The 20,692-nt window shown below is 39.0% G+C and overlaps 2 protein-coding genes across 3 annotated transcripts; one reads left to right on the top strand and one right to left on the bottom strand.

The window, feature by feature from the left end:
- Positions 1 to 275: 275 nt before the first annotated feature.
- On the bottom strand, positions 276 to 4,204 carry SPC25 (SPC25 component of NDC80 kinetochore complex). The gene is made up of 7 exons (XM_075028525.1): positions 4,077 to 4,204; positions 3,386 to 3,543; positions 3,232 to 3,297; positions 2,250 to 2,396; positions 1,990 to 2,094; positions 1,578 to 1,676; positions 276 to 547 (listed from the first exon to the last, which is right to left on the bottom strand). Exons 2-7 carry the CDS (start codon positions 3,537 to 3,539, stop codon positions 423 to 425), a joined length of 696 nt encoding a protein of 231 aa, XP_074884626.1. The 5' UTR covers positions 3,540 to 3,543; positions 4,077 to 4,204; the 3' UTR covers positions 276 to 422.
- Positions 4,205 to 4,490: 286 nt separating this feature from the next.
- G6PC2 (glucose-6-phosphatase catalytic subunit 2) lies at positions 4,491 to 19,048 on the top strand. Of its 2 annotated transcripts, XM_075028524.1 has the most exons (6): positions 4,491 to 4,998; positions 11,520 to 11,593; positions 11,921 to 12,030; positions 15,219 to 15,330; positions 16,179 to 16,294; positions 17,488 to 19,048. In XM_075028524.1, exons 2-6 carry the CDS (start codon positions 11,544 to 11,546, stop codon positions 17,997 to 17,999), a joined length of 900 nt encoding a protein of 299 aa, XP_074884625.1. In that variant the 5' UTR covers positions 4,491 to 4,998; positions 11,520 to 11,543; the 3' UTR covers positions 18,000 to 19,048. The 2 variants fall into 2 exon arrangements, with proteins under 2 accessions (XP_074884625.1, XP_074884624.1); XM_075028523.1 differs by lacking the exon at positions 4,491 to 4,998 and having other exon boundaries at positions 11,149 to 11,593.
- Positions 19,049 to 20,692: the final 1,644 nt, after the last annotated feature.

Genomic DNA, 20,692 nt, shown 5'->3' with positions numbered 1-20,692 from the left:
ACTGAAGTAACTGCTGAGTTCCAGCACATTATTTTGGTAGGTTTCAGGCCTATTCCAACCACACACAAAGCTGAAAGACACTTCTATGCCTTTGGAAGAGAGACATAAATTACAGAAAGTACTTTAGTATCTTCCTGAGGTAGCTAAATAGAGATCATTACATCATTAAGCTACTTGCTATTGGATAAAAATTTACATGTCTGAAGACATTCAGTTAAGGAAATAGTTGATTATACTGTTGTTCAAAGAATGATCCAAAATGTCTGTAGATAACAGTGGACTAAAATACAGTTTTCATTATTTTTCTTTATTTAGAAATTAGAGTAAGAAATGGATAAATACATACTTTCACAATACAGGAAGGAATGAAGGAAAGGAGTGCTCTACAGCTAGAAAAGAGGTATAAACTAGTTTCATGCAGACTATTTATAAGATAGAGCAGTGAAAGCTTTCCGGATGTTGGCAACAAATGCAGAAAAATTGTTAGTTTCTCTCACTTTGAGCTGGAACTCTGCTATACAGTCCAGAGGAGGAGTACAGGAAGTCACTAAAATGACACAAATTTTCCAAAGATTAGACTATTATTAAAAAAAACAACACACAATATTGGTGTTTTTCCATGCTTATGAAATACAAATGTAGTTTGTTATCTTTGTATGTTTTAGCTTCCTCCAGTATTTTTGAGTAGCCTATTAAATAATTTTCTTTGAGCAAAGACAAAGCCTCAAAGAGCATACTTTTTTTTTTTCTTTCCAGACCTCCCACTCAGTGCTGTGCTCCTGCTTGAATTGTTACAGCAATTCCCAGTAACCTATAATCTGCTCAAGAATTGAAACACATTCCTAAACGTTTTTGTTCCTCTGCAGGCAGGCAGACTGTAAACCAATGTAGCCCAGCATGCGATAAGCTTTTAACTTCAGCACAGTTTAGATTTGAATTAGTAAAACCAGAAATCTATTCAGTCCATACCTAGAGTCACAGAAGAGCAACAATGGCATCCATCTAGAAGCTACTCAGCCCAGTACTGAAATTACCACTGCTGTTCTTTGCAACAGAAGTAAGATCTGTATTGCAAAACCAGCTTTAAGATCTGAAAGGCTGTACCCTCACAGAATAGGAATGCTGGATTTCAAGTTTTAATCTTTTTCCTATGTCACACAACTGTAAGAGTTCCCCCACAATAGTGGGTAACTTAGTTTTTTCTGCCCTCTAGGCTTCTCAAACAGGTTGAAAGATGCCTGTCAGCATAAACATTCACTCTAGCATAAAGAGAAGAAGCAACAAACTATAAACTGAAGCATCTATCTGTCTAACTCTGTGTATCTCTTCTCTCTCCTGCTTTGCTTGATACAAAGTAAACAACAACTCCACAAATGGAGTGGAGATAAACAGTTGTACTTTCATATAAATTAACAAGAGAAACTTCCTTAAAAAAATACATTGCCATTGCAAGATTTTTTTCATTCAGAAATTAGAAGATAAATTTACAGCTAAACTGCACTTTACTCCTTTCCCCCTTTTTTCAAATAGGGGCATCAGATTCTGTCCTCTTGCTTCAGTATTCAAAATTCACATACCTTCATAATCTCCCTGTTCATTTATGGAAAGGGTAAACACATATGGCTTGTCAGGATCTTTGTGGTCAATGTGTCTGAATACAAACTGTAATTGTTCATCTAAAGCAAACACAAACAGACTAATTAACACCATTAACCTCTCCTGGAGAGTCACAATAATGACTAAAAATCACAATATGAAGCTACAGTTTCAATTAACATTCCTAGAACACTTAGAAATAAAGCAACCCCAATCTCTTTGAAAGACAAATGCATTTTAACATACCATATTTTGCCATTTGAGATACAATGGTAATACCTGGGCTAAGACAATTCTTCAGTTGTGTAAACTATTATGTTCTTCACTGCACAATCCAACATTAACCACACTGTATCACTGCACATGGAAACTATGGAAACTACAGAAACTTACTGTGAATTCTGCGTATCTCCAATCCAAGCCGCTCTTCAAACAATACTTTAGACTTGCATAGTCGTTCCACTCTCTCCTTAGTGGCTTTGTTTTTAGAAGATATTACTAGAATTTTAAAAGCCAGCATAAATATCAAAGTAAAGGTGAATAAAGCACATTAAAAAATATTTACAACAGTAGAAAAGCCCACCAAGAACAATTGTTGAAAACAATTTGTCCTCTCATTAAGAAAATTTATGTCTTATCCTTTGCTTACTTACTTTCCTTTTTCTTCATCAACTCTTCTTTAAGCTCTTGGATGCTGTCAGTCAAGCCCTTCTTCTGCTCTTCTTCTTGATTTACATTAGATTTTATTTCTGTCAAATGCTCTTGATTTTCTGATACGCGTTGGCTCTGCTGGAGAATCTCTGAAAGGAGGCAAGAAAATATGAACAAATACGGGTGATTAATTAGGTCCCTGCTATTTAGTACTTACCTATATAGTTTGAGATGACTTATCTGAATAAAACCTAGTGAAATGCATGCTATCTCAGCTGAAGAGACAGAAGTCAGCATAACTATGCTAAAAGCATCAAATAAAAGTTATAGTGTAAATTAATCAAAAGAGAAGCTATTACGTAGGGAGCTCCTCTGATACTTCAATCATTAGTATTAAAACATTGTATTACAAACAGTAATTTGTTCGTGGTACCAGCACTATATACATCTTCAAAGCAGGAGGATGGTGGATCCTGTCCAGTCAAATAATTTGACAGAAAGCAAGGAATGGAAACACTGAGTGATATTAGAGTTGCAATTATTTTTATCTGATATTCTGAAGTTTAACTCCAAGATTCAGGGAAGTTAATCCTAGATTGATAGGCTGACTGTATTCTATTACTGACATGGAAGAGGCATAAGTAACCTCACAATATTTAACTTCACTAAGCAATTTGATTTACTTTTCCTATTGCAGTCGGCAAGTTCTGGTACTTTGTTGTTTTAACTACTTAAGCTCCAAAACCCCACTATACAGAGAACTTCAACCAGACCTTTATCTTTTTGCATCATCAACTAAGTTTCCCAACAAATTGCTTTTAACTTGGAATTTACATCCTGTAACCAACCTAATATGTTTGGGTTTAATTCTGTCTTCATTCTGAGGTTCTTTACCTTTTAAAATAGGAAGTTAAACATATTATTCAGCTCTATTACATTAATGTTAGAACCTTTAGACACAATAAGTAGAACATCATACTGTACCATTTCTATACTCCTGAATTTTATCAATCATCAGGTCCCCTTCTTTCAGCTTCTTGGACCACTTCTCTGCAACGGAAAGTTATTTCAGTTATCTGAAGAAGTTTGGTGATAACTTGGAAGCTGTAGAGCTAACGGGTGCATAGAACCGTTTTACCTGAAAGCACTTTTATGGACTCCTTGCACGAATCTCTCAGCGCTAAAGTCTGACTGATCTGTTCGGTGCCATAAACGCTTTTTAATTTGGTCCAAAACTCTTTCATTTCTCTTTCAAAGAGGATTATTTCATCTTCCGTCTTTACATTAGCCATAGTGCTGCAACGAACACGTAAACGAACAGAGTCAAGACACACAAGACGACTGCAGCAGTTGTAACTCACAATGACAGGATAAACGTTGAGGGCTGTTCTTAGCCCCTCGGGTGGTTGTTAAGACCTCTTCCCGCAACTTGGTTTTTGTCGTTACCATCACCACAATAAGCAGGAGCAGCGGCAGCTACGTTTCTTTCGCTACTCCACCGGCGATGGGTTACCTGCGCCAGGGGGAGGCCCTGCGCTGCGCTGGGGACCGCCACGGTACCGACAGCCGCTTCCAGCGTGCCGGCAGCCCCCGGCAGCCCCGCGCCCTCCTGCCGCCGGGGCGCCCGCAGCCCTTCGCCGTCCCGCCGCGGGGCTCGCACCCAGCCGGGGCCCCCTCCCCACGCCCGCAGCGCGGCCCGAGGGGCGGATGGGGAGTTTCCCCCTTCTCCGGCCCCGCGAACCAGCGGCGCCCCGGGGCGGTGGCGCCTGCCGAGCCCCGCACGCAGCGGCCCTGCCCGGGGGAGCGGGGCAGGGCGGGAGGCGACGCACCGAGGCCGAACGCGTCCCCCGGCTTTCAAACCGCCCGCGCCTTCCCGCCTCCCCAACGGCTGCTCCTCTAACCGGGCGCCGCCTCTCGCCCGCCTCGCAACAAGCGCGCCGCCGATTGGCTCGGCCGTGCTTCCTGCCGCCGCTCGAGCCGCGGGGCGAGCTGGGAGCTGCCGGCGCCGTTGCCGCGGTAACGGTTCGCCGCCCCCCCGGGGCGAGGCGGAGCCGCCATGGCGGGCAGGGCTGGGCGGCGCAGCTGCGGAGCCCCTGGGGGCTTGCGGCGGCGGTCGGTGCCGGTGCCGCGAGGGAGAGGCAGCTGTGAGTCGTTCTCCTTCCCCGGGGAAATGCCGGTTAGGGTTGAGACGTTTCCTCAGGGCCGGCTGAGAGGGCGGCGGCTGGGCTGTCTGCGGCGCCGGGGCGCGGGGCCGGTGGAGGTGAAAGGCCTGGCGCGGTTTGGGCGATTTACTGTCCCGCGGTTAATGAAGCCGGGCTCGAACTGGGGAGCAGGCTAGCTCCTTTGCGCTCCTCTGAAGCTGGAACTTGTTTCCAACGTTGAGTTTATTCACGGAACGTGCCTGGGGTAGCCTAGTTTTGTGACATTCCTCAATTGTCTTTTTAATTCCCCAAGCCTGAATTCTCTCATGAGTGTGGAGCCATTAACCTATCTTTATGATAGGTAAATCATAAAAATTTACCCTTAATCTTTCAGGTAGATCTTTATGGTAGGAGGCTGACACGCAGAGGTAATTGCAGTCCTTTTTGATATGAACATAACCACAATACAGCAGCCCTGCCCGTGCCCAGTCAAACACTTGTCATCAGCCTCTGGCATCGTGAACGTCCTCCTTATGGCACCGTGCCTGATTTTCCTCCAGCTGGGTATATTCCCTTTTGGCTCTGGATAAGCACTAGTTTGTGATCCCAGGTACCAGCATTCAGTTTATCATGGAAGCTACTTGCTAATCATTTTGTTACTATAGCTAATTAACTTCTCCCAGCTTTAATTTAATTCAGTGCTGTTCAGGTGATTTCAGAATAATGTAAACTTAATAAAGCTTTGAGGATTGCTGTCTGAAAGCATTAATTACTCTTTCACACCCCCACCACGGGACCCAAAGCAAAGTCTCAGCTGAGACCACCAACTATTAGTTGCATTATTCTTGTATAAACTGTAACTACTAGTGGATAGCACTTCTGCCCAACTGTATTTCTGTCTCATTTGATGCAGACACCTCCAGATTTCAGTTTCCTCAGCATGTAGTCCTAAAGCTAATTATTAGACCACTGTTTCTTACCTGCTTCAGATAAATGTACTGAAGTTGGGCTCATTCAAGGATGATTACCTAGCCACATATAAATTTGGGCGTCATGGAGCCTATACCTTATGGCTTTTTTTTTAACTAGGACCATTTCTCTGTTTTTCCCAATCAGACCTTAAACCTAGCCAACAGAATGCTGCCAGTATAAAGTTTAAATGTTGCCCCTGATATCGCTAGCCTTTGTTATTTGAGCTCATAACTTTCTGAACACAAAGTTTTCCCAGCCACTGGAGTTTAGCAAATACAAGTTCAACTAATCTGAACAAATCCTGAATTCTAATCCCTAATCTTTTGATCGGCTCTTCAGTCTGGGCTCTTCTGAATCCTTTTGTTAACATAGATAATAGGTTCACCCCACAGTAGCTGGCACTAGCTCCAAAATGTTAGGTATCTTTTTTCAACAGTGAAGTTTCTCTAGATTTCATTAGTCCTATTCCTTTGTTTTAGACTTTCACCAGCCAAAGACTAAATACAGCCTGTGACATTTACTAGCACAATCCACACCTTAACTGACCTTTTTTCTGACTGATTTTGCTGTCCTTCCTCAGAGTTTTCTAGAGACATGAACTTACAGTGTAACGTATCCTCAACCTTACTTTCCCACTATGAACTCTCTCCACAATCAGCTTATCAACTGCATGTTTAAATGAAGCATGGTGATTTTAGCAGATACTAGTTTTCTGTTGAAACTGAGAGCTTTTACCAACCACAAACAGAAATGTGGCCTCATGACCCAAACTAGGCCAGGTCATATGCTTCTTAAATGTTCTGTTAGGTCTAATTCAAGAGGCTCCGTAGCAAGAAATGCTGGCACCTAACCTTACCGTAACTCTAGCTCAGACACTTGTTCTGAAATGTTTTTTTCTAAATGTCTGTCATATCAAGCCACAGGGTACTCATGGATGGGAGAAAGTTTCAACAGCGATTTACCCTATTTCTAGCACTATGAGCTTTGCTGGAGACAATGTAACTGTACCACATACCCCTTTTCTGCATTTGCCAGCTCTTAACCCTAGGGTACTTGGTTAAACTTAAGGTTCCGAGATGTACATCGAAAGCAGCAGGGTGACAGTTAACCCACAATCAAACTGAAGGGCAGGCTATTGCCAGGAAAGATCTGTTGCTTTATTTTATTGCTAGCTCAAAGTCCATACTGGGCTATTCCAGTGCTGGGTTAAGGGGTAGTTGAGAGCTATAGTTCAGGGTTGGAGAGCTACTGCACCTTAGGTGGAAACTGCTAAGGGAACACAAAATTGAAGAGCTGGTGCTAATAAACAGACTCAGCTACTTCTCTTGGCAGGTTTCTGACCTCACTGGGCTATGGTTGGCATAGGGCTAGTTTCAGGGGTTAGAGAATGGCAACAAATTAGGCAGTGATCTTATTGGAAAGGGAACAAAAAAACCACAGTGGAGGTTGTTACCCATATGGGTCCAGACTCCATTTCTGCTTGCAGTTTATGGAACTTGAAGGATTTTTATTCACTATTAAACTCTAGGTTGCTCGTGATTTCTAAAAATTAGCTCTCCATACTTAAAATTATAATAACTAGAATTTCTTAGGTGTGACTTTTTCATGAACATGCCAGAATTGTATTATTTCATGCATTGTTTGTATCATTTACACTTTTACACATACGAACACACACAAATATAAACAAGTATTAAGGTCTGGCAGTTATTATATTGCAAACAAGTTTTGTTTGTTTCCTGTATTTGCGTAGTTAACTTTATAGCAAGGAATAATGACAGTATAGTAAGTAGGAAAGATTAGATTAAGGTGGTAGAACCAAGAGAAAGGAACTGGTTCATGTTAACGTTTGCTAAACCTCTACTGGTCAGTCCAACCCTAAAGAAGCCTGACCTTAACTAGGGCTACCTGCATCCAATAGGGAATGCTTGAGGGAATGAAATATGGAAAGAAAGAAAGAGCTTCTTGAAAGATTCTTCTCTTCCTAAATCTAAAATTAAGATGTATCTTCTCAGTGTTCCATTTGGAAAATATTCATACCTGGGAAAACAGCTGTCAGCTGTTGTGTGCAGTGTCTGCTTCTGAACTTACTGAATTGCTAGTTAATCCTTGTAGCTGGTCCAGTGCCAATGAAAACACTGATGTGGAAATTAATGTTATTGTTCAATTAACTAAGCATAATGTACCAGAAAGTTAGGCCTGGTACATAGGCCTCCATTAACAGTGTTTTAGAAAATGTTTGCTTTGATGGCTTTTCCTTCCCTTGCAAACATTTGCTTAACAACATCTGATATTCGTTATGTAATATTTGCTCTAATGTGTAGGTGTAAAGCAGCTGTAAACATTTTATCCTCCCTTCAGTGGATCATCAACATGATTCTTGTTTCTACATTATTACCAGGAATATATAAAGTTTTGGATAGTCTCTGGTTTTGTATGTCTTGGAAAATAAAATAAATCAAGAAAATATCAATAAATTAAAAACTCTTTATATGAACAGATAGCATTTTAAAGGTTTTTGCTTTGCACTAAGAACTCATTTGATCATGTGAAAGCCAAACTTTGGTTCTATAATATCAAAACAAGGCAAAGCTTTGATTTAAAAATTTAATTGCATACACATTCTGACCATTTTGTACAGATCACTAGTTTTCCTTGCAATTCCATGTACTAAAATATAGCAAATAGTTTCATTTCATATATTATCTGAAGTGACTTTGAAATACTAAGTCTATTACAGAAGCATTTTGCGGTGCTTTGCATAGAAAAGGAGGGGGGAGAAGCCTATTGAGGAAGTATTTCTCCTTTGTTAGTTTAACTCTCCTTTGTGAGTTATTAAATATAGTATTTCAAGACATGTTTCGCCATTTTTTCCCTGCTGGTTATTAGAGCTAGGAAAGTCTTTAGCATCTCAGACTTTTATAGGTTGCCAAATATCACAGGCAGGGCAAGAGATGACTCACATGTCAGTTGTTGATTGCCTCTTGGATGAAGCAGGATCATGAGTGCTTCCAGGCACAATGAGAACATCATCCTGAACTGCCTCTCTCACGGAAACCTACTTACCTCTTCCAAAAACTTCCTGCTTTCTGTTTTGTAGATTGGGGGGTGGGGGGGCTGTGTTTAAACATCTTTTACAAACATGACTCCTCTGGTATGTCTTGAGATGTGGATGTAGGAGCCTCTGAAACAGAACGTAGGAGAAAATTAAAGCTTATTTATGTTTGCTGTTAGCTGTTAGTCTTCATTATATCTAAGGTGCTTATCTTTCTATCTAAGCAGAAGGATAATTAGCAGCATATAAATCAGCAGCAAAATCTTTAAATGAAAATTTATATCAGGAGACCTTTAGCATTTATACTAAAAGAGGTTACTTTACTGAAACATTGCCAAGACGTACCTTCAAACATTTTATTAAAGTTTCTGGAGAACCAAAGTGTGCCTGACTGGTTCTGTCTGAAGAATAGTTCATTCTGAGCAGATGCAGCACCATCCCAGTGGATCACATGAGTGGGTGGTTTTATATTTATAAATAAAACAAACATGCAAAAAGTTATTGCAATGCTTCTACACATCCTGCATCAGAGAGGGAATTTTTCTGATGCTATTGAGTAACAATGGTGGCATTAAAGAAGGACTGGAAAGTGATCTATTTTATTACTTGGTAGACTCTCCTGAGGACATTAAATTGTATCTTGATGGAAACTTACTTATTGCAAAATATTTTTCCTAACAGAACAACAGTTATTTAGACTTAACCTCATTACAGTTAATGTTTTAACTAAGTACTAGAAGATGACTGTTACTCAGCCACCGACTGACTTGACTTTTACACTCATGTTTAAAACTAATTATTCTTTATAAACTAGACTGAAAACCAGAAGAAAACCTCAGATTATCCACATTTTGGCATACTAAACCCAGACATGTGTAAAAGAGTGATTTTTATTGTTGTTGTTTTAAATCCTATTTAAAGGAGGGATACTTTTGCAGCAAAAAAAGGGGAAATGCAGCAAAGTGACATTTTCTCTAGTAATAAGGTATTAAAATTTATTTGAGAGAGATGTTTCTAAACAAGTAAGTTCTTGGAAAAGAACTGGGAGAGGGAAAATTAATTCCATCAGTTCATTTATATGACAGATCCCTTGCTGGACACCCTGAAAAGCTATAAGCTATACAGTTTAGCAAGAAACAAACTTCCCCATATGCAGCTAAAAAGCTAGGAAATATTTATTGTTGAAATATCCTGAAATTTTGGGTTTGGAAGGGTTTTCCTTGAAATCAGGTGATACCAGTTGAAGTGAATAATTCAGTCAATGTCCAGAAAAATATTGTAGTAGTTATTCAGAAACAGTGCATAGAATTTTAAATCTCTTTTTAACTTTAAGGTTTTCTTCGTGGCTCAATCCAACTGGTAGCAATAAACATATAGGATTTAAATCTGCTAAAAACTTTCTAAAAACAGACTATTAATAGCTAAAGTAAATGTGTGTAGCCAAAGTAAATGTGAGATTGTGTCAGGAAGAGAGGTCTTCTAAGTCCATTTAATTATCATGCCTTATTTGTTGAATCTACTTAATGTTTCCATGTGACTTCCCTGACCACACATCATAAAGTCCTGTTAAGCCGTTAAGTCTCTCTTCAGCAAAAACAGTTAAGTAGTTCATATCTTTGCCTCCACGGCTTGTATAGTTTAGCTTTAAGTGCCATGGAGAAAGCAGTAGGGAAGTCCGCAGTGCATATATGCAGCTGCTTTTGTTTTCTGATTTTAATTGTTTCAGATACACAGATAACGTTTAATAGAAGATATGAATATGTCTGAATATTAGAGCCTGATAAAGAACTGAAGGTTTCCTCTTGCCACTCCGATGATATCAGATGATGGTATCATCAGACTTTTCGTATCCATTTAATCTCGTGGCAAAAAGTTTTTCATGTAGACACCTCAAAAATGGACACAATCTTTTTCTATGCTACAGTTATTAGTACTAATATTGATAAATCTGATGTGCTAATACATTATTTGCTGTATACTCTTAAAATCCTGCTATCTGGCAGATTCTCAGTTTCTTCTTGGCTGTTTGCCCTGGAGTACCCAAGTGCTTCACTTGGGAATACTTCAGGGAAATACTCATAATCATCTGTTCCCAACCTTGCTCTGGTTTGCGAAGCAGGTCTCATTTCTGCTAGGCTGGGCAGCAAGAAGAGGGACTGCAGTAGGTCAGGCTTCAGCTCATCCTGGCAGAGGTATGTAGGACTTGCATCATGTAAGCAATGCCTGAGAATGGTGATACTGAATGAGGTGACTCAGAGACTTCATCTGCATTGTGCCCTGGATTAACGTGGCTTCTTGTATGAAGGAAACAATTGTTTTTCAGTGCTTTGAGAATATTGCTGCTTTAAAAAAGAATCTAGAGCTCAACAGCTCAGTTGATATATGGATGCTGGTTGTATTTTCCATGACTGAAAATGTGTTGTGCAAAGTATTAGATGCAGCATGGTAGCCAAATTCTATTTCAAAGTGAAATGTACAGCTTTAATGACAGTTCTGCAAAGACCAATTATTTGTGTATTCTTTCTGTCCTTTATACAAGCAACACTTAATGAAGTATACACATTACTAATGTCCATCCTGCAGAGAAATGAACTGTGAAAAAATTCAAGCAAACATGTTCCAACTGTTCATACAAAGGATTGCATAAGTCATGCATTGTGTTTCCACAAAACTTTCCCCACAATTTGCTGCTGCTCAGCATGTACTTCACTTAGTTTCCTCCAATTAAAATTTGCAAACAGAAAAGCTTTCCAGTGCTGACAGACTCGTGCTTTCCCAGAGACTTGGAGCCACGTGTTCCAGGAATGGCTGGGTACACCACGCCGATACAATATAAAGGCAACGTCAATCACCTTCTCTCACTTTTTAATAGCTCCCCTCCATGGTTCTCATTCTCTATCATTAGAAATTTAAGATTAAAGGAACTTTACTATATTTCAAGTACAGTTTAATCCATTAAGATGGATCTCCTTCATAGCAATGGCGTGCTTATCATTCAGCATTTACAGAGGGACTACAGGGCTTACCAGGATTTCCTTAATTTTATGTCACATGTTGGCGATCCCCGGAATATATTCTCAATTTATTTTCCTCTTTGGTTTCAGCTCAACCAAGTGGTTGGTACTAAAATGATATGGGTGGCAGTCATTGGTGATTGGTTCAACCTCATATTTAAATGGTAAGAAGTTGGATTTATTTTAAAATCTAGTATTATTGATGATAGTTACTATGTGTGCCTCAAGTTTAGAAAACTTTCTGTGAATAATGTACTAATAGACTTTCCCCTGTAATTATAGAACAGGAATTCACAATGAAGATATTTAAGATATGTTTGAAATGACATTTTGATAAGACAAGAAGAATCTATAGAACTATTACAAAATAGTTTTGGCAATATAGCTCTTCATATTCATTGTAAGATTATTTATCATGCTTTGCTGAGGCCTTCTTATATAAAAATCTCTTTACTGCATTGCTGGTTAATTTTATTTTATTTTTTTGTCAGGATTTTATTTGGCCATCGCCCATACTGGTGGGTGCAAGAAACAATGATTTACCCCAATCAGTCAAGCCCATGCCTTGAACAGTTTCCTATTACATGTGAAACTGGACCAGGTAAGAAATGTCGGAGATTACATTGGTACATTGAATAGAGATAGTGGCTTTTCGGGGGAGAGGATGTGACTTATGAAGATCTTAAATCTCAGAGCTCGTGTTTAAAATAGCACCAAAACACAGGAAGAGAAAAAGGAAATAAAATGCGATAGGTATTTGATTGCTGTATGACAAGAATGTTTACTTCATGGCCTTTAAACAGTGCAAGGGAGGGGGATTGCTTTGAACATAACTCCTACTAGAATGAACCAGCGTATTGGAAAGGAATTTTCACAAAACTTGTGTCATAGGTTCAGAAAGAGTGATTCACCTGCTTTGTGAGGTCACTTTTAGGAACAGTCGCAGTGCCAATGACATCAGCTTGGGGAGAGAAATTCCACATTGTTTAACAGTGTTCCAGAGCAGAGCAGGGGTCTGTTGAGTTTGAGGCCTTGTGCATTATTGCAAGAATTATTCAAACCACAAAAACTAGTAGGTGGTTCAGTGTAAATAACAACAGTATCAACAATCGATCATGTAATGAATCACAAGTGGAAAATGGAACCCCTCTTCCCAGAACCAGACACTGGCACTGAAGGAGGAGTGGGGTGGGGGGTGGGGGTGGTGGTGTATGTGTACAAATATATGGAAAAAAAAAATTCTTTTAAAAAATGTACCTTTTCAATGTGTTTTCACTTTTTATATCTCATTGTCTGCTCTGTGGAACTCAAATGCAATACTGCTGAAGTTAAATGGGCTTGTTTATGCAACCCGAATATGTGAAATAAGGTAAACTTACTTGGAGCTAACTGACTGAATTTAGTTTAATTCATTGTACAAGAAAATATTGACTGTGGAGATGAATGTGCTTTGTGCCACATCAATACCACTGCAAGCTTTTAAGTAAGTGCTTTGCAGAGCTGTATTTTGTTAACAATATCCTGCATTATATCCCATTGTAATTGTGAACGAGAAGCTTAAGCCCTTGTATCAGGCAGGGTTTAATAATGCATGGTCTATATGTGATCTGCAGGCTGTTTCAAGTAAATTAATTTGGGACCTAACCCACAGTATTAAAGTCCTTCAGATCTTTTCAAAAGCCTTCAGAACTGAGCCCATTCAGCACCATGTAATTCCAAGCCCTGGCTAAGGAACCAGTCGGTGTGTTTCATTTTGATTCATTGAACCAGAAGGCCTTTCTTCTTGTTACTTTCTTCCTGAAGTAACAAGTCATTCCCATTTCTATCCAGTGGGTACCACTGTCATATCGATTCCTTATTTGGGCTTATAATGACCATCTTTTCTCCCACCTCCAGATTTGCCCTTGACCATTGACAATATCTGTCACTCACCTGTTCGTCATTAACAAGAGGCGGTACAGTCAGCGCAGCTGTTAGGTGCACACAGCCATTGTGTGAACCTACATGGTACTTCACCCACTTTTAAAATATGCAATTCATATGAAAAGATTAGAGAAGCAGCCAGACATGAGAAAGGCAAGTATTGCTAGGATAGCCTGAACACCAGTCTGCAGCTCAGCAAAAGGGAAAGCTGAAGGAACTGTTTATATGACTACACGGCAAGCAATCTAGGACCTGAATTTGGTTTGTACTTCTGGAATGAACTGAACTAAAACTCCGCAGCCATCTTTTCTCTGGTATTTGTAAAGTTTTAAGAACATAAACCTTAAGGTGGAGCTTATGCCATTTCTTATAGGTAATTTGCAGATGAACTATGAAGCATTTTCCCTAGATGGCATTTTCCTAGATGACACCAAATAGGAGTTTTCCCAATGCTGATATACAACATTATGGTTCCCTTATCAGTGACATTTGTTCTGTTGTGAGGTTTAGAAGTTTACATCTGTTATGAAAATAACAAAAGGGTTGGTAGCATGAGTACTAAAGATACTACCAAGCAGAATACCAAAAATGAATGCAGGGAGCCAGAAATCATTGCACTTGTCCTCCCTAGACATTTCTGCTTTACTGCTTCACTGAAATATTCTTTTGCTTTGCAAACTACTATATAGTGCTGGGTCATAACACATTCTTCAGCCAAAATTATTCTGCCAGCAAAATAACCCTGTCCCTTTTACTTCTCTTTTGTCACCACAGGAAGCCAAGCTGTAAAAGTCTGGTATAGACAGATTCCAATGATCTAATTTTCTCTCCTTCCCTATTTAAATTTGTTGAATGTAAACCTGGTGAACAGGGGAAAAGAAGTGACACATTAATTTTAGGAATGATTTGCTTTGCATCAGGGCAGCATACTTTGGTTTTTGGTGATTTTCACAGTTGTAGGAACTTCTGTGTTTCCAGTAAAATTAAAATTTGATTTGTTAAATTAAAACAAATTACATGTATATTATTATACCCAGACTAAAAAGAAATCACTATCAATCTCTATATGAGAGTGTGTTTCCTGTTATAGACTACTGTGGATACAGCAATTAGCCCAGTATGTTACAGCATTGTTTCATGTGCCAGTTCCACTGATAATCTGTTTCCAAGCTAGTAGACGTTGCACAACACCTTAAAATGTATAAAATAAATCAAAGTAAGGCATAAAGACACAATTCATCCATCACACTTTAGATACATTTCTAAGTTTATTACAGAACTACCTAAAATGTGAATTACCTGGACTGTAATATTACTAATGAGACACAGATCACAATCACAATTGCTAACACCATGGTAATTGGAGAAGCAGATAAAAGGCAATTTGGAAGGGCCTTCTAAAGTTATACTGGTACTTTAGTTTCGAATGCTACAAAGAGCTAAATCTCTGTTGCTCCCCTTAATTATGAGGTAGCCCATTCAAAACCTATCTCATCTGATCCTCATATATAACTTCTACATTACATGCTACAGCCCTAACAGAGCCCTAGATGCTCTATTTTTTAAATCACAATCTAAATCTAAGTAACGCTTTCCAATCAAGATACCAGGTCACACCAATATAAGGTGGTTAAGCTATTACCTACTTGATTTCGGACAAATATTCTGGATCCTGTATAGATGAGTCTTCTGAAAAATTCATATTGAGAAAATTAACTTTTGAGAAGCAGCTCACATTCTTTCAGCCTTTGTTAACCACTTTCTAAGTGATTAGCTGCCTGAGTAACTGCCAGTAGACATTTTCTGTAGGACATACGTTACGGTTATCATTTTTAAGCTTGAATATTTCCTTTTTGTTTTTACTAGGAAGCCCATCTGGACATGCCATGGGATCTTCCTGCGTCTGGTATGTAATGGTCACAGCAGCACTTAGCTACACAGTTAGATGGAAAGATAAATCAGCAGTTACCCTTCACAGGTCAGTGTCTTTCCATTATTCTAACTCATACAGATATTTCTTTATATACACGTTTTGTTTTTAATGGACTTATTTTAACCAATTATTCATAGTCTGTTCTGTCCAGTTTGTAAAAAAAAAACAAACTCTTTATTATGATCTACTTCAGCTGAAGAAAAAGAATATTAAGAGGATTTATCCATTTGTATAGGTTGGTATTTATTAACTCACGGTCATTGCATACAATATCTCTGAATCAGCTCCTATTTAGGGTCATATCACATCTTCAGTGTTGGAAATTTTGAATTCTATTAATTGTCTTTATGTGTTGGGTCTTTTGGTTAGTACATAAATTTACTGTTTTGATGGTAGTCCTTACGCCATTTTAAAGCAAATGCACATAATGTTGGCAAAGTTCAGTGTAACATGTTACTCGTCTCTGTAGGGAAGTATTATAATTGCTTTGATGGCTGTTCTTTCCAAGTCTGACAAGGTTGTTCCCATATTATATGAATTCTGTCACCAAATAATTGAACTTTTGCATTTAAGTATGACTTCATGATGAGAAATACGTTCAAGGTACTAGTGCTAATTTAACTTGCCATTGATGATTTTCATCACTAAAACCATGTGTCTTGGACCTGAAACTGCTGGAGTCTGTTCCTGCAGCCATAGATGTGGCTGCAAGAGCAACCACTCTTGTTAATGTTTTAGTACTGACTTCCAGCTTTTAATTGTCTGATTCTAAACTTCCCTACTTGTAAACTTCTGCTTGGTAAAAATATGAGCCTGACATGAAGGGGTCTGCTGTAAATTACTAGGTGAGATATCTTGTCTTAATTTTTAAGCATCTTCCTTTTCCCTCTTAGACTGACATGGTCATTCCTCTGGAGTATTTTTTGGATTATCCAGATCAGCGTGTGCATCTCGAGAGTATTCATAGCAACACATTTCCCTCATCAAGTTATTCTTGGAGTATTTGCTGGTAATGCTGCTATTTTTAATTTTCAACATATATGCAAAATCTGAAAAAAATGAAGTATAAGAAACGGCAAGAGATTCTTAGCAGTGCTACTCAGCTTGCAGCTCTAGTGGTGCTCTGCACCCTCTGGAAGATCAAGGATTTGATGATAGTCTAAAGGTAAAATTTGCAAGGTAGCATGTATCTGCTGTCTTGGCAATTCACTCAGGGAGTGAGCCCTTGTCTATGTGCCAGTTGATGCTGACTGCATTATGTCCACACTGCCACAGACTAGCGCTATCTGGTTTGTACTGGCTGCATCTGATCTTTATCTGTGCTGCTTGTGTGGAAGGGATCAAAGAGGAATTTGATCCTATATGGCCCTGACCTTTGTTCTCAGGAGGAAGCTGTTTGGTTCACTTCAAATTATGTCCAGGTGCCAACTAGCATGTGTGCAGTGTGGACAAGCACAGGGCCAGAGACCTGGTCAAAACAGAGAAAAAGGCAAATTAGCCATGCAAACTCCCCAGGGTGATTTAAGAAGCTAAAGTACATTTTTCAGAGTTACTTAAACGTGTTTCAAATTGGTATTTAGGGAGTTCAAACTGTGAACAATCTCTTTAGTATTGATCCGATTTTAAGGAGGGTGACCAGAGCAGAGTGGGGGCTGCCTGCTCCCATTCTCTTTCATGGCTGCAGAGCAGCCTGGGTAGCACTGGCTAACAGCTTGCAGTCCCGCTCTCCCTTTCCACAACCAGGATTAAATGAGTAAGAAAAAAGATAAGTGTGTTCTGTGTCTTTTCCTTCAACACTCAAAGCCTTTGTGGGAACTGGCATTGAATTCTCCATTGCTGGGGCCAGTCTTTGAGTGAGGGACTCTTGGAAAAGGAATGTTCTAGTTTACATCTAGTATTTGATAGGTTGTCATCTGGGAGAAGCGGTCAGACCTAAGGTATGCTTCATATCAAAACCATGTAGTGCTTGGTATTTAATTTCTTTTTTTCCAAATTAGCAGTTTTGAGTGGGAGAAAAGGTTTTGTAATGTACTACAGAAGTGGTAAATTGTGTGTGTGTATGTGGATATATATGTATATATATAAAATACATAGATATATTCTTCTGTCTTCAAAAGTCAAATTCTATAGGGGCACAGTAAAAAGTGTTTCTTCAAAGTACAACCGTGTTGTTCCCTGTAACACTGAGCTTCTAATCCGCAGGCATTCTTGTGGCAGAAGCATTTGAACATACCCCTGCTATTCAGACAGCAAGCTTGAGAATGTACATCAAGACAAACTTGTTTCTTTTCATCTTTGCCCTTGGCTTTTATCTAGTCCTCAAGCTTCTTGATATTGACTTGCTATGGTCTGTTCCAAAGGCCAAGAAGTGGTGTGCCAACCCAGACTGGATAAACATTGACACAACTCCATTTGCTGGACTGGTGAGGAATTTAGGTGCACTGTTTGGCTTAGGTTTTGGAATTAATTCTGAAATGTTCATCACGAGCTGCAAAGGTAAAAATAGCTGTAAGATAAGTTTCCGCATATTGTGTATAGCTGCTTCTTTAGCTACACTGCAGCTGTATAATTTTGTTAAGATACCTACTCATACTGAGTATTTGTTCTACATTCTTTCTTTTTGTAAGAGTGCAGCTATGCCTCTGACTGTAGTTGCCTTGGTTCCATACTGTGTCCACTCGTTAATGAGGACAACTGAAAAGAAACTTAATTAGATAAAGTTTCCAAATGGTTAGCAATGTGGGGATGGAGATGAACTGTTCAAGAACCCTCCGCAAAGGCAGTTTTGCTAACTTATTTTAACCAAGGGGGATGCCGCTGCATCTTTGATGTACTCCTGGTAAGTAACCAGTACATCCAAAATCAGTACATTCAAGAATGACTTTGGCAGCTCAGAAATATTAATTGCTGATTTTATTCATAGAAATATTGCAACCACACTGCAGTATGGCTAGAAATGACCCAATACTCTGGGTCATAACAATGTTTTACAGTATAATCATAACGTTTTACAGTATAATCAACTAGTTTTATTTAGCTACTTGGTGGTCTTTTAGTTCTGTCCATCTCCAGCTAGATGGTGCTTCAAGCCTCAATTGTACATAGTGATACTCAATATTTAATTTATTTATATATAGGTATTGTGTGTTAAACTGCTAGATACTGGTGTGACAGTATCACACCAACTACAACTGTACAGCTGTACCCAGGCACTGTGAAATACGCCAGCATAGTTATAAACAAGGCTTTAGATTTAACTTACTGAGCTTCCTGAGCAAAGCAGCTTCTGATTAAGCCAGATGAGAAAAAAATAAAAGTTTATTTCAATTAGACTCTGTAGAATATATTTTTGCATTATTGTGTGGTTTTTGTCATTTTTACTTTTTGAAAGTGGTCACATAAATCATGAAGGATACAGATTACACCTTTGATGCTGAAAATGCGTAAATATGGTGTAACAAATCTTTGGGTTCTGTACATCTAAACAGAGCAACAAATGAAGAAGGTTGTCAATAACAAAATTATCTCAGCATATCACCTCAAGAATGTTGTTCATGCTCCCATATTGCAAAGGTAAATTAGTCTAATTCTCTCAGGTCAAGAGTCGTTAGCCAGAATCACTGTTAGTCATTGTGTAAATCATGAAAATGTGATTGCAGACTAAGTCATTGAAATTTTATATTCTTGTCAGCTTTGTTTACCTAAGCACACAAGTAACTAGTATGCAAAATATATGTTTACTGTATAAACTGGATGTTCTACATAGGCAAAGGAGTGTAGTTTCCATTTTTCTTCATTATTTAGCACCTACTGTTGCAAATCCCCTTTCAGTTCACAATCTTCAAGCAACATTTTGCTGATACTATCTCATAATACTCAGTATACAAGCAACATAAGGCTATAATATGGGTAATGAGGGCTATGTATGTATGATCTGATAGCAATAAGGCTTAGAAGATGTAAAGATGATATTGTTTCTAGACTTCCAATTAGTTGTGGGATAATTGAAATATAGAAATAATCTTATTTAATTGGGAAAACAAGGTGAATAGTTTGAGTTGGCCATTGGGAGTGAACATGATACAAATTACAGAAGCAAATCTGAAACAAGCATCTTTATTTAAGAGCCTACTAAGACTACCTTGACTTAAGAAAACTAATCATCTGGTTTTAACAGTCTGAGGAGTATTCTGCTTTATGCATCTCCTAATATCTTTTTTAATGGTTCTCTGAACTTTTTTTTCCTGCAGCAGCTGGCCTGAAACCAGTCTTTTCTATAATTGTGACTCCTTAAGCAAAATTACTAAGCTAACGGACTAGAAACAAATGATGAAGAACAAAGACAGCTATGAGAAAGATTTCTCCTGTGTTCAAGTTGCTCTGTGCTTTGTTATTCCCTACCAGTGAGGTGACCTACAGAGGCATCACAAAATGTTAGCAGGTTGTTCTAGCTGTTCTGTTCCTCACTCCTCCTGACCAACAGTAGAGGATTCTTTTTGCGCAGCCCCCTGTGGCTCTTGCAGCAGTGTTTGGGCCTGCTGGCTATTTTAAGCTGGGAGTTACGGGCAGACATCACACTGCTAGGCTCCTACCACATGAGGGTCTGTGCTTGCCGGTACTGACAAAGACTCTTTGTGCCTCTGTTGGGATAGACACAACTGTAAACGTAGAATGACAGCTAGCATTTCTGCAGTATTCTTCTAAGTACTGTACCGACACGTAAGAAGACATGAGCTCTCACTCGCTTTCTTGGAGTGTCCTATTAATTCAGCCTGCAACTTCAGTGCTTCAGAGATAGGGACAAAGACCAGCTTCCTGTCTGAACCACCTCTTATTCTTTCTGCAACTGTTAAAACATTACTAAAACCAAGAATGGTGAGAAAAACTGAATAAGTTTAATTTTACCAGTAACTTCAGAAATTAACCTATTGATAAAGTAATGCCTAGAGTAAGACACCTTCTGAGCAGCTGAGTGTGTTGAGCTATAGAGTTTTGTGCAACTGCATGAAGAATCTCCAAAGAGGGCTCCCAAAACTTCAGAGTTAGCCTTATCCAGAGTGGTGGGATAAACAAGTGTCAAGATATAATCTTGATATTTTGATAGAAATAGAATTGTAAATCTTCATCTCTGGAAGAAAGGGCAGGCAACTCAGGAGGAGTAGGGATCTTGTTAGGTCATGCAGAGAGGAAACAAGAAAGGCAAAAGCTCAGCTAGAACTCAATCTGGCCACTATTGTAAGGGACAACAAAAAATATTTTTACAAATATGTTAACAATAAAAAGAAAGCCAAGGAGAATATCTATCCTTTAATGGATACAGAAGGGAACATTGCCACCAGAGATGAGGAAAAGGCTGAGGTACTTAATGCCTTCTTTGCCTCAGTCTTTAATAGAGAGACCAGTTATC

Source organism: Buteo buteo, chromosome 5, assembly GCF_964188355.1.
Source record: "Buteo buteo chromosome 5, bButBut1.hap1.1, whole genome shotgun sequence".
NCBI classification, from domain to species: Eukaryota; Metazoa; Chordata; class Aves; order Accipitriformes; family Accipitridae; genus Buteo; species Buteo buteo.
Note: the sequence above shows the minus strand (reverse complement) of the source record. Positions and strands in the feature narration are given on the sequence as shown.

Bases quoted from the DNA above. Each gene is read 5' to 3' on its own strand.
- SPC25 (XM_075028525.1), bottom strand. From the start codon at position 3,539: ATGGCTAATGTAAAGACGGAAGATGAAATAATCCTCTTTGAAAGAGAA. The intron at 2,397-3,231 runs GTACAGTATGAT...GCCTCCTTTCAG, and splicing joins AATTCAGGAGTATAGAAATG to AGATTCTCCAGCAGAGCCAA. The intron at 2,095-2,249 runs GTAAGTAAGCAA...TTAAAATTCTAG, and splicing joins GTTGATGAAGAAAAAGGAAA to TAATATCTTCTAAAAACAAA.
- G6PC2 (XM_075028523.1), top strand. From the start codon at position 11,376: ATGGATCTCCTTCATAGCAATGGCGTGCTTATCATTCAGCATTTACAG. The intron at 11,594-11,920 runs GTAAGAAGTTGG...TTTTTTTGTCAG, and splicing joins TTCAACCTCATATTTAAATG to GATTTTATTTGGCCATCGCC. The intron at 15,331-16,178 runs GTCAGTGTCTTT...TTTCCCTCTTAG, and splicing joins TCAGCAGTTACCCTTCACAG to ACTGACATGGTCATTCCTCT.